This window comes from Diadema antillarum, unplaced genomic scaffold, assembly GCF_040938485.1.
Source record: "Diadema antillarum isolate AM-2024a unplaced genomic scaffold, OU_Dant_1.0 seq00000532_RagTag, whole genome shotgun sequence".
Lineage (NCBI taxonomy): Eukaryota > Metazoa > Echinodermata > Echinoidea > Diadematoida > Diadematidae > Diadema > Diadema antillarum.
Genome location: NW_027271483.1, coordinates 241,637 through 254,772, shown reverse-complemented (window position 1 = coordinate 254,772; position 13,136 = coordinate 241,637). Strand labels below are relative to the sequence as shown.

The 13,136-nt window shown below is 42.7% G+C and overlaps 1 protein-coding gene across 1 annotated transcript; it reads right to left on the bottom strand.

The window, feature by feature from the left end:
* Nucleotides 1-890: 890 nt before the first annotated feature.
* Nucleotides 891-11,204, bottom strand: LOC139734542 (monocarboxylate transporter 3-like). Its single transcript, XM_071645317.1, has 3 exons — nt 11,012-11,204; nt 1,389-2,306; nt 891-1,054 (listed from the first exon to the last, which is right to left on the bottom strand). The coding sequence occupies exons 1-3, from the start codon at nt 11,202-11,204 to the stop codon at nt 891-893; spliced, it is 1,275 nt and encodes a 424-aa protein (XP_071501418.1).
* Nucleotides 11,205-13,136: the final 1,932 nt, after the last annotated feature.

The window sequence follows — 13,136 nt, the reverse complement described above, 5'->3', positions numbered from 1 at the left end:
GAGCTGGCCAAACAACTTGTTAGCTATCAAACAACAATGCTTTGTTACGTAATATTACGATGACACGTGTCCCCATTTGAGCACACAATAGTAATGTTACAATAAACGAAATTCACGTTTGAATCGCAAACGTTTCGCTCTTGGATCCGGGGTAGCAAAGCTCAAAAGATTATTACGTAAAAGACTCTTCGTGGTGTTCAAGCCAGTTTTTACACATTTTAAAACGAATAAACAGCATTGAAATTAACAGCATTGAAATTAACTATTTCCTCCCTTTCTTGCTCGTTTTCTTTCGTTTCCGGATCAGATAACACTTTAATGCCAAAATTCACTTTAAGATGGTTAAAGACCAGGTATAGTGTGGGGATTCATAGATGATCAAGTTCCTTCGCTGCCTACCGGGTTACGTAAGAAAGCCACGATTAGAACAGCGAATACGTGCATCGACGCGTGCGCTCATAGGTAACGGTCGACTCCACTCGAGATGTACTGAGCCTGCGTGTGTGTACCTACACAGAGAGCAAGGGGCTGGGCGAGCCTATTACCTCCTTGCACAGAGATTAGTGATAAAGCTGTACACAGTTCGTTAGGGGAATTCTCGAATATTTCCGAACCGGGCCAGTCTTTCCACTCCATGAATCCAAAGGGTCCGACACCCACGAGTTATACGGCCCACGTGCTCGACAGCGAAAATGTCCACGAGTAAGACAACTCACGACTCATACAGCCCACAAGCTCAAAACTAGGCAAAAAAAGGCCTACGAGACCGACACTGGGCACAATGCGCCCAGGGCCTTGTTTGTCTAATGTCGGACTCATGGGCTTTGCCTCATGTCGAGTTCGTTGGTTGTAAGACTCGTGTGGGTGTTGGGTTTGTGACGTGCACCCCTTTATATGGCAGCACGCTGGTCACGTGAGGGGAAACAGCCACGCCCCTGGTCCCTGTATCTCTGGATGCACATGAGGGCCACTGTCAGGGGAACAGTCATTACGCACATGCCGCCAACGAGTTGAAGGGCTCCATCGAATGAACCCGTGACATCATACAGCTTACCTGCAATGAAAGTGAATAGATTGGTAAGTTCTAGATTGTGATTTTAGATTGAAAAGGACAAAGTGCATTCGATAGTGAAAATTACGACGATGAAAGCATGCAGAAGGAGGTATTCCGTCTAGAGTCAACCTCTCCACTATTCACTTTTGAATCACACGCACTTTTGTCAAATTTATACATTCACATTTTACTTGAGTGTATAATTATTTATCCCCCTTTTTCTTCCTTCAAGGAAATTCTCACAGCAAAAGATGTCACGTTATGCTTTGCACTCGTTCATGATATATGTGTTCTTTAATATTTTCCCCATTTTAATTTCCCTGAGCTGTCATACCTGTGATGTACCCAGAAATCACATTTCCAAGTCCAGTCATGAATAATTTGGCTGAGGTGATTCCTTTGAAATTTCTCTCGGCGACGAAGGATTCAAGAACTGCCCAGGATGTCGGGAAACCGGCAAACATGCCGCCGCCGGCGAAGAAGGAGCAGATGAGAAGATGCGTTGGGGACGATGACCTTGCAGGGTAAAGGAGTAGCCCTCCACCAACAGAGATCATGTTGGTGATGAACAGGGGCGCTCCCCAGTGGTGTCTGAAACGCAGGATTACGGTCATAGTCCCGTGAAAGACCAGTCCGCCAATTGACCCCACCAAGGGCAGGTACGAAGCGAACGATTCGTCGAAGCCCTTGGACATTGCAAAGGAGATGACGAAAAGAGTCCAACTGACCATTGCAATCTGCAAGACTACTTTACATGGTAAAAAGAGGAGCGTGAACGCCCACTCCTGCACCAGCGCTCTCACCCCCATATCTGACCAGACATATTCCAAGATCCTTTCTTGTGTCGATCGAGGCTTTGTGGTCTTTCGACATTGGTCTATTGAGTTTGTTGTCGAGTCTTTGTCTGCTTGCTCCAACAGGTATGCAGAAGACTTCGACAAACTCGCCTGGTCATCTTCCCCTGGAAGGACTTCTCCTCTATCCGTACGAGGCAAGTTCTTTGTTTCCGCTAAGCCCACAGGGGGACGGAACGTCGCTCCTATTGGCACACAGTGTAGATATAAGCCTGCCAAACAAAGTATGGCTCCTTCGAGTCCGTATCCTTCCAGTAGGGATGACATCAAGACAGGGAAAAGCGCGCCCCCAACGAAGCTTCCCATGAGAGAGATGGAATTTGCATATGCAAATTTGTTACCGAAGTGTTGGTGCAAGACAACGTAGGATATTTGGCAGAAAGGGGAGCTGAACAAACCTGTGGAGAAAAAAAAATGACCAATCAAATATCCAGGGGCGGTCGCACAGAAACGTTGTTAGCGCAAACAGCGCACTAACAGCACTGATAGCGACGATTTGGCCGCACAGAAGCGTGCTGTTAGTCAAAATTCACTAACAGCGCTGTTAGCCTTACATCGCGAGGCCGCACAGAAGCTGTCACATTTTTCCGGGCAAGCCACTCCGGCTTGTTGCGAGGAGGGATTTTCCAGCACGCAGGAGAATTTCCTCGGGCGGACAAGAATGTTTGCGAGTTTCGCACTTGTTTCTTACTTACTAGACGCGTGCTACTTATCTTCTACTTGCGTGTACCCAGTGTGACCTGCCAGAGAGCTGTGAATCCGATCCGTTTTCTATTACGATCCCGGGACTTACAGGTACTGAGAAGTAGCTGCGTTGGAGTTGCCTGAGAGGTGCTGCCGGTAAAGGTCTCCTACTGGTGTTCTGCGTGTACCTCTGCGAGCGAACGCCCACGACTCACTCGGAACAAGTTTTGAGCATGCTCAAGGCCTTGTCATATTGCATCTGGGTAAGTTTTGCTGTTTGATTGGCTGGGAAACAAATTTGCTACCCGCACCTGACAGTACCTACCGCGTATCTCGCCTGTAGTTGCCCTGAGGTCCTCACGCAAGTCCCATTTAAGCGCAGCCAAGTTTTGAGCAAGACCAAAACTTTTCCGGGTGAGTCGCGGGGATACCCGGAGAGGTCCACGCAGAACGCCAGTAGGAGGCTCTTAGCGACAGCACCTCGCAGGCAACTCCCATGCAGGTACCTCGCAGTCCCCGTATGCAGCCAAGATAATGACATTCTGTGGGACTTCTGCCATTCCTTCAGAGGAATTCCTTCACTGAGTTGTCAGCATCCACGCGCGCGACTGGTACACAGGTCACACAGTATTCCCGCAAGTAGAATTTAAGCAAAACAAATAAATAAGACACATGCTCTGACTCTACCAAATCCTTGTCCGTCCTCAGAAATTGTCTGGTATGCTGGAAAATCCCCACACACAACAAGCCCGCGTAGCATGCCGGAAAGGTCGTATCGTGGCAAGACTTGCGTGCGACTTGTGAAGAACAATTTTTACTACCCGGAGGTCCCAGCTGATGACCCGCGTATGACAGTACCTAGCAAGTATCTCATTCGTAGTCGCCCTTAGGTGCGCACGCAAATTGTTTTACCCGCAACCATGTTAAGGCCCTGTCACACTAGGACTACATAGGAGTAGGGCCGACATTGGGTATCACGACTTAGGGCCCCGGCCACCCCGGAGGTGCCGCTAGGGAAAAAAAAAAGAATGAAACCTTTGAGCGCGATAAGGCCCTGAAGACCTTTTTTCCCCCTTTTCTTTTCTTTTTTGTTTTGTTTTGTTTTGTTTTTTCTTTGCTTGTCAGCCGAAGAAATCCAGGAATTGGAATGAGAAGGATGTGCTGAAGACCTATTTATTGTTATTGTTGTTATTGCTTGTCAGCTGAAGAAGCTCGGAAGTGGCACCGATGTTGCGCTGAAGTCCTTTTTTTTTTTTTTTTTAGCTCATCAAAACCCAGAATTGGGCCCCTCCCCAACCCACTTTTGAAAACGTGGCGCCAGCCATGCTCTAAAAAAGGCGACAATGAACGGATAATATAGAACTGTTTAAAAATATTCACGTCACTCACGAAGACAACTAATGTATTGCGTTGTGCTGCTGCTGAATCAAGAAGATATATCAATCTATAAATAGATCATTACACAAAAATCGCATAGAGTTTGCCTAACTCTATGGCTCAAATCCACTGACAGCACCCTAACAGCGCACGTAACAGCTCTTCCTTTGCGGTCATTTTACCCGTTCTGTTAGTGACTTGTTAGCGCTAACAAACCTCCCACTATCAGTGTTTCTGTGCGGCCGGTACAGAAAGAAACTCATTTCCAATATGTGACGTGAACAAAAACAAATATGAACACGTTTCTAGGTCACGCAATCACTGAGAGAAACATGCGCTGTACGATATGAATAATAGATTATGCAGAAGGAGAAATAAATTCCTCACACGTCACTACCATTATTAGCGTGTACATCTACAGAAATGGTTAAAATACATGATGCACTCTCAATGACCAAATTTGATATAACGATGCCCAAAAGCCAATTAGTCGTCATTTGCAAGAAAAACCATCACACATTTACGCAAATTGGAGATCAACATGGCGAACTTCCGTGTCTTACCTGTAAGAAACATCATAACAGCAAACCAAAATGTCGACGTTACATAACCTGATACGGCAATTGATCCACTCGCACCCAAGGCCCCCACTATGCAAAGAGTTCGGGGTTCTACCAGAGTGGATAGATAGCTCACGAGGGGACCTGGATTGTGAAGGGAAACAAATGTAGACCACTTCTAGCATGCATTCAAATCTCATGTTTATTTCCGTTATTAAAGCAGGCGTCACCCTCTCCGGAAATTAGCAAAGATGTACACACGACAAATTAAGGGAAAATGTTCAAATTCGGCTCTGATCATGTAAACATCGTGTCATGCAGTCATGAGGGTATCTTATTGGGTCATTACTTTTATTTATCTATTCCTTATTTTATTCATTGTTAATCTTTTGTCAGGGTAGCCCATTAACCAACTAGAGAAGCACTCTGAGAGCCCAGACCCCTTCAAGCAGCTTATTTCCACAACATTATTACTGATTTTGCTCCCTTAATAAGATCAGTAATTTCCATCGTTACGTATGCATGCCAAAAATCGCTCGATTTCTCAATAACGGAGCCTTTTGTTACGTCAGCTTTCAGCTGCACAGCTCTCTGACGTCTTTCTCTGCTGACGATGGAAAAGGAGAGTCTGCACCTCAACAGTAGGAGGTCTGTCCAACATTCACTTCCCCTCAGCATTGCCCTCTTGATAAGAACATATTGGATACCACGACGCCTAGTGATTACATAGTCAATCAGGTGCCAATGCTTGGATCTTGGGCGCGTCTAGGTATTGCCTTGTGGGTGTCAGGCAGTTGGTACAGGCTGTTGGTAATGGGGAGTCCCTGTTCAGCGCAGAAAGTGAGTTGCAGTTGGCCGTTGGTGTTCTCATGGCCGATGCCATGTGGCCAGTGGCGTATCTAGGGGGGGGGGGGGGGGCAAGGGGGGCACGTGCCCCGGGCGCCACTCCTTGGGGGCGCAAAAAAACGAGAAAAAAAACGAAGAAGAAGAAGAAAAAGAAAAAAACGAAGAAGTAGAAGAAAAAAAGAAAAAAAGAAAAAAAAATGAAAAATAAAAAATAAAAAAACAAGAAGAAAAAAAAAACTCGCCGGGGGGGGGGGGGGGGGCAGAAAACCAAATCAAACAAGATAAAAACAAAACATGATGATGACACGGACATAATGACAATGTTTATTGTGTTCACACAAGAATTCCATGTTCTGTCAGCTGAAATACAAAAATTTTCGGCTCGCTCGCCAAACTTTATATAAAAAAAGAAGGTAAGAACAAAACGTGATGATGACGCTGTAAAATGACAATGTCTATTGTGTTCACACATGTCATTTTATATCTTGCAGGCAATATGTTTCACGGAGCAGCGGCTGCAATTTCTTTCGTTTTGAAGCTATCGCCAATTGGATCAAAAGAAGGCGCCAACGGTTTCGAACATACGGGGGGCAGAAAAAATCAAGCAAGATAAGAACAAAACGTAATGATGACGCGGAAATATACAAATTTCGGCTCACTCGCTCGTACAATTTAGAGTATCTTTTTAAGTCTACATTTTGTTGGTATAAATCGTTATCTATAAGGCCGTCACTATATCTTGATTAGAATTGTGAGATTTAATAAGCAAAAAATGACAAGAATTCCATGTTTTGCAAGCTGAAGTACAAAAATTTACGGCTCGCTCGCTGCGCTCGCTCGCCAAACACTCGCCAAAATTTATCCAAAAAAAGAAAGAGAAGAAGATAAGAACAAAACGTGACGATGACGCGGACAAAATGACAATGTCTATTATGTTCACACGTGTCATTTTATATTCAGCAGGAAAATTGTTACACGGAGCAGCGGTTTCATTTGTTCTGAAGCGATCGCCGATTGGATCAAAAGAGGACGCCATCGTTAACGGATTCGAACATACGTGGGGGGGGGGGGCAAAAAAAATCAAAAAAGATAAGAACAAAACGTAATGATGATGCGGAAGTTCGGCTCACTCGCTCGTACTAATTTAGAGTATTATAAGTGCTCAGTTTGTTGGTATAAATCGTTATCTATAAGGTCGTCACTATAAGATTTAATTAGCAAAAAATGACAAGAATTCCATGTTTTGTAAGCTGAAATACAAAAATTTTCGGCTCGCTCGCTGCGCTCGCTCGCCAAACACTCGCCAAAATTTATCCAAAAAAAGAAAGAGAAGAAGATAAGAACAAAACGTGACGATGACGCGGACAAAATGACAATGTCTATTATGTTCACACGTGTCATTTTATATTCAGCAGGAAAATTGTTACACGGAGCAGCGGTTTCATTTGTTCTGAAGCGATCGCCGATTGGATCAAAAGAGGACGCCATCGTTAACGGATTCGAACATACGTGGGGGGGGGGGGCAAAAAAAATCAAAAAAGATAAGAACAAAACGTAATGATGATGCGGAAGTTCGGCTCACTCGCTCGTACTAATTTAGAGTATTATAAGTGCTCAGTTTGTTGGTATAAATCGTTATCTATAAGGTCGTCACTATAAGATTTAATTAGCAAAAAATGACAAGAATTCCATGTTTTGTAAGCTGAAATACAAAAATTTTCGGCTCGCTAGCTGCGCTCGCTCGCCAATAGTTTATCAAAAAAAAGAAGATAAGAACAAAACGTGATGATGACGCGGAAATATACAAATTTCGGCTCACTCGCGCGTACTAATTTAGAGTATTTTTTTAAGTCCTCAGTTTGTTGGTATAAATTTATCTATAAGGCCGTCACTATATCTTGATTAGAATTGTAAGATTTGATGAGCAAAAAATGACGAGAATTCCATGTTTTGTAAGCTGAAACATAAAAATTTTCGGCTCGCTCGCTGCGCTCGCTCGCCATAATTTATCAAAATTCATTACATTTATATCACCCTCAAAAGACCCCCTTTTAAGTGCTTGAAAAAGCATATCATGTGGACTCTGTTTAAAGTCCCTACCGGGATGAGGTTTGGGTTGAACACTTTTTCAGAAATTAGGGGCGCAATTTTCGCGCTCGCCGCGGGCGCCGTTTTCCCTAGATACGCCACTGCATGTGGCCCAATGACATCTGTGTCCAAGACTGGGCATATCTGTCTACACGGGCATTGAAGTTCCCGGGTATCAACAGTTTGTCGTCTTTAGGAACTGCAATTTGTGAGGTTCTGATAAAACAGTTATTTTCTGCTCCAGAGCGTAGGTCATGGTGGGGGTGTAAGCACTAATGTACGGAAGCAAGTTAAATACCGAGAAGCCGAGTTTCTGGAACTCGGCAAGTCGACTTATTTGGGTCAAGAAGACATGATAATGAGTTCTTGAAACTCGGCAAATCGACTTGTTTAGAACAAGAAAACAAGATGCCGAGTTGTTGAAACTCGGCAAGTCAACTTATTTTGGACAAGAAAACAAGATGTTGAGTTTTTGGAACTTGGAAAGTTGACTTGTTTGGGACAAGAAGACATGATGATGAGTTTTTGAAACTCGGAAAGTCGACTTGTTTGGGACAAGATGTCAAGATGACAAGTTGTTAAAACTCGGCAAGTCGCTTTGTTTAGACCAAGAAAACAAGATGCCGAGTTGTTGAAACTCGGCAAGTCAACTTATTTTGGACAAGAAAACAAGATGTTAAGTTGCTGGAACTTGGCAAGTAGACTTGTTTTGGGATAAGAAGACATGATAATAAGTTGTTGAAACTGAGATAGTCACTTGTTTGGGACGAGAAGTTAAGATGACAATTTGTTGTTGAAACTCGGCAAGTCGACTTGTTCAGAGCAAGATGAAGAGTTGTTAGAACTCGATCAGAGAGTCGACTTGTTTGGCTGGAAAGTTGACTTGTTTGGGACAAGAAGACAAAGATGTCGATTTCTTTGAACTCGGCAAGTGGACTTGGTTGGAACAAGAAGTCAAGATGAGTTGTTGGAACGTGGCAAGTCGACTTGTTAAGTTCCAACAACTCATCATTTTGTCTTCTTGTCCCATACAAGTCGACTTGTCGAGTTCCAACAACTCGTTATCATGCCTTCTTGTCCCAAACAAGTCGACTTACCGAGTTTCAACAACTCATTATCATGTCTTTTTGTCCAAAACAAGTCGACTTGCCGAGTTTTATCAACTTGTCATCTTGACTTCTTGTCCCAAACAAGTCGACTTCCCGAATTTCAACAACTCGTTATCATGTCTTATCGTCCCCAACAAGTCGACTTCCCGAGTTTCAACAACTCGTTATCATGTCTTATCGTCCCAAACAAGTAGACTTGCCGAGTTTCAACAACTCGTTATCATGTCTTTGTGTCCCAAACAAGTCCACTTCCCGAGTTTCAACAACTCGTCATCTTGTATTTTGTCCAAAGCAAGTCGACTTGCCGAGTTTCGGCTGCTCATCATCTCGTCTTCTCGTCCAATACAAATCGACTCAACAACTTGGCTTCTTGTCTTCTTGACCTAAACAAGTCGACTTGCCGAGTTCCAATAACTCGGCTTCTCGGTACTTAGCCTGTCTTCTCGTCCTCTTATCTCGTCATCTGGTTGGCACTTTCAAGCTTCCGTACTAATGAGTATTGGGGCATCTTTCCATGGAGAGGGATTCTCATCACCATTGGGGCTGTCGCCGATTCCTCTTGTTGACCCCCCCCCCCCCCCCACAACACACATTTCCACCCCCGTAAAAAAAGGAACAGAGAAAAATTACTAAAAACGCTTATGCGAGTCTCACCTCCCTGTTTTAATTCATCGTATTACCATACACAGCCGACGTGGAAAGCTATAATCCCCCATCTAATCCCTGCATGCTGTAAGTCGTAGGGGCCTATTACAGTCCGTGCAAGCGAGTCCGAGTCAACTCTTGCGAGTCTCATGATGTACACAGACAGTAACAATATAGTGTAATGGCCAACACAACGATTCCAGGACATGCCTGTCACTTTGAGTTAACATTAACACTTACGGCTATACAATCACAACCCCCAAAATAAGCCTGCTCGGCGACCGGTCAGGGAGTTTTTAGCCAATTTCAGTCGGACAACGACCGGTGACCAACCAGGAACTACTGATTTATAGGGCATGTAGGTCATCGGTCGCTCACCGCTGAAGTTTTAACGCGGATGTAAAATTTCAGCAGCGACCGACCAGTTTTCACCCGCTGCCCAAAATACACTCGGTGTCCGAGCGGCAACCGCCCAGGCACTGGTTTAATCGAGCGGTCGCCGCCGAGCAATTTAGGGAACAAAAATGATAGAGACAGAAATGACAAAAGCACAGAAGAAAACCAACGGAATAGATCGAGCGGTCGCCGCCGAGCGATTTAAGGACTAAAAATCACAAAGATAAAGATGACAGAAGCACTGAAGGAAATCAGGGACTACATGAGGAGGAGAAGCCAGAGCATTGTGGAAGAAGCAGGGAGTGGGAAAGAGGTAAAAAAAAAAAATCTCAGCATCTCAACATCTCGGCAACCAACATTAGGGACATGGAAGACAGGGACAACCACTCTGGGGCAAAAGAGATGAAAGCTGAAAGTTAGTGTCGATATGTAGACCAAGAATATATATGGTTTGGTTATCTTATCATTTATTAAAGGCGTATTGAATGAAAAAGTAATGAATGGGAAGAGATTGCGAGATGAAAAATATGAAATTGAATAAGAACAGAGAAATACTGCATAATGTAGAAGCAAACAAAGATATTTTGAATACTCTTATCTATTCTAATCTTTGTTCCATCTTAGATTTCCTCCCTTTTGTTTGATTTCCTAATTTCTTAGTTATCTGTAGTTTCACTCCTGAAAGCTGAGGTTTGGTAGTTGGTAATTTAACTCTTAAACCTTTTGCCTCGAGCTTTATCTTAATTGATACATATTAATAACCCCAGGTAGAAATTTCCGGCCGAGACCGGTGGGTGGCGGCCGGTCTTCTACGGGACACCGGTAGATTACCTATCTATCACCCGTCGGTCGCTGGGCGATTTCGCAAAAATCGGCCGACGGCCGGTGGAAGATCGTTCAGTTGCCAATGGGGCATTGTTCAGCGGAGAAATCCCCATATTTTGCGAATTTTCAACTTAAAATCGACCGGTGACCGACGGAAAATCGACAGGGCATCGCTCGGGCATCCCTGGGGTTTTACAGCCTACTCGATATCTTTAAATACTGCTGCGCGGTGCCAAAATTTCAACGGCGACCGAGCAGGCTACAAATCGGTCGGTCACCGCTCTGAGTTGTGACCGTAGCCTTAGAGCGGTGACCGACCAATTTATAGTAAACTCAATGACTTACCTGAGCTGCAGTGTATCGTGTGTAGGCCTCACGTATATACATTACATATCATTTATCTGGGTGTAATAATGAAAGATAAAATATATACATACATGTTTATTTATAATATGAATATTATGTTGGTGAAAACTATATTCTGATTATCCCTACTACGAGCACAATACTGATGGAAGTTGTACCATAATATATTACATTCTCGCCCAATTTTTGCAGAACTAATGTACTTACAGCCCATGAACAAGACGGTTAACTCCATGGAGAATGTGAATCCCAAAGTGCCATAGTCTGTGTCCAGTTTATGAACCAGGTGAGGAACCAGCACGCCAAAGGCCTTGAATAGACCATGAGTGACGCAATGCATGGAAAATTTGGCCACCAGCACCACGTATTTCCATCTGTCCGTAGATTTTGTCTCCGCCATTATTCTTTGTCCTTCATAGCGTCCATACCACGTGATGATAATATACGTCGCTGTATAGGACACACACCCATGTACCCGTCCACTGCATAGATCCGCGAGCCACACGTGTATTTCATTCGTAAGCTTCTAGCATCCAAAGGAACTTGAAGTCCTTTGTTTAATCTACGGACGTATTCCCACTCTCAAAGAATTCTAGGTAGGTCCGCTCGATTTTTGTGATCCGATGTTTTTTTCAACATATCAGAGTCTCTTCCCACCATTTTGTGTTGTTTCCTCAGAATGGTTTACATCTGGAAGAGAACACACAAAAAAAAAATGCCCGCAACTCTTATAACGAAGATAAACATTCAATCATTAACAGTTAATACACTGTATTTGCGTATTTTCTGATAAACGACATGTTTTATTGGATTACATTATATCACGATACAAGTAACTTTTTATACAGAAATACTGAAATGAAAAGGAGAATAATTACAAGGTAAATAATGGACAGATGTAAAGTGGGTAGACAGTTGATAGAATTATACGGTTACAACTTTAAACCATTAACATGTCTCTGTCAAAATATAAGGCACAATTAAGATGCATAATTGTAGTGGTGCGCGGCATGGCAAAACATTTGTCTAGAAATTACATCATGAAGCTTTCATGCAAGTTGTCGCCTAAATCTAATGCTAACACATCGGGCAATGTCTGGAACCATTGATTCCCACCCATGATAAGCCAGTTCGAGGTTAGCTCATGTGCACTCTGGTACAGATAACCTTTCTGTTTTCTCAGTTGGTACAAGACACTTCACTATTTTTCAAAGCGAGATAATGCATACGTATTAAGCTTCCCCGTAGCATTTTATATGGAATTCATCAATCATGTTCAAACAAAGAATAAACTTGGGTAGACCAGGTAACCAGAATTGATATTCAATCTTAGCAGTTAGGAAAGCATCAATTTCATAATTTTGCATTAAATTGTATTAACTTTGATTTTCTATTGATATCGCCAAGTACCACTTTTGCTGTCATGTGGATGTGCAGGTAAACAGCATTTAGAAGGGCTACTGGAAAATCATTACATCACAGATGCTTCTCTCAGAGAATATACAAAACAGCATGCTCTTTTGGTACAAATTATCTTTTTCTGCTCATGCACAAAATGGAACCCAAACCTTGTTTACTATGGTCAATTCTGTTTGTAGTCTGATTTGATTTGACTTGATTCGATTTGATTTGATTTGATTTGATTCGATTCGATTTGATTTGATTTGATTTATTCCTGCATTTTTCACAAAGTATATACAACATGAACAATTTTCCAAAACTATTCACATTGTATTCAACACAAAATGAATATAATCATAGTCATATATAATGTATGAAATATTGTATAGGTGAATTATAATCATACAAAAACAATTGGAAAATCATCGATTATTCAATCGAATGAATACATACAAAATGCAGGAGACCGCCAGAAGCTTGAGTTTGATGGCGGCCGCTGGAAAAGCATATGGCTATTACTTTTTTACGAAGAATTTAATACATATTGAATTGTGTAACCGAATAGGCTACAAAATGCATCAGTGCAAGGGTGAGTTAGGGTGCAAGTGCATATGTGCAGTTTTATTGTTTAATTATTGTTAATGTTATAAAAAAAAATCAGTGTAGATTACTTTTCATATAAAAAAATGATATACACAATGTTTATGCATGCATATTAGGTATGGACGCGAGTCATGTAAAATAACATTGTGATTGAAAGTATATCTTGACAACAATAACTGTGTCCGCACACTGTGTTTTATTAGACATGGGATCCTTCAGAAGGTTCCAGATGCCATACATCTATTATAGATACACCGTGTATTCTTTTTTTTTTAGCCCTGATTGACAGTGCGCGCGCACTTGTACTGTGATGACATTGCTTTGTGAC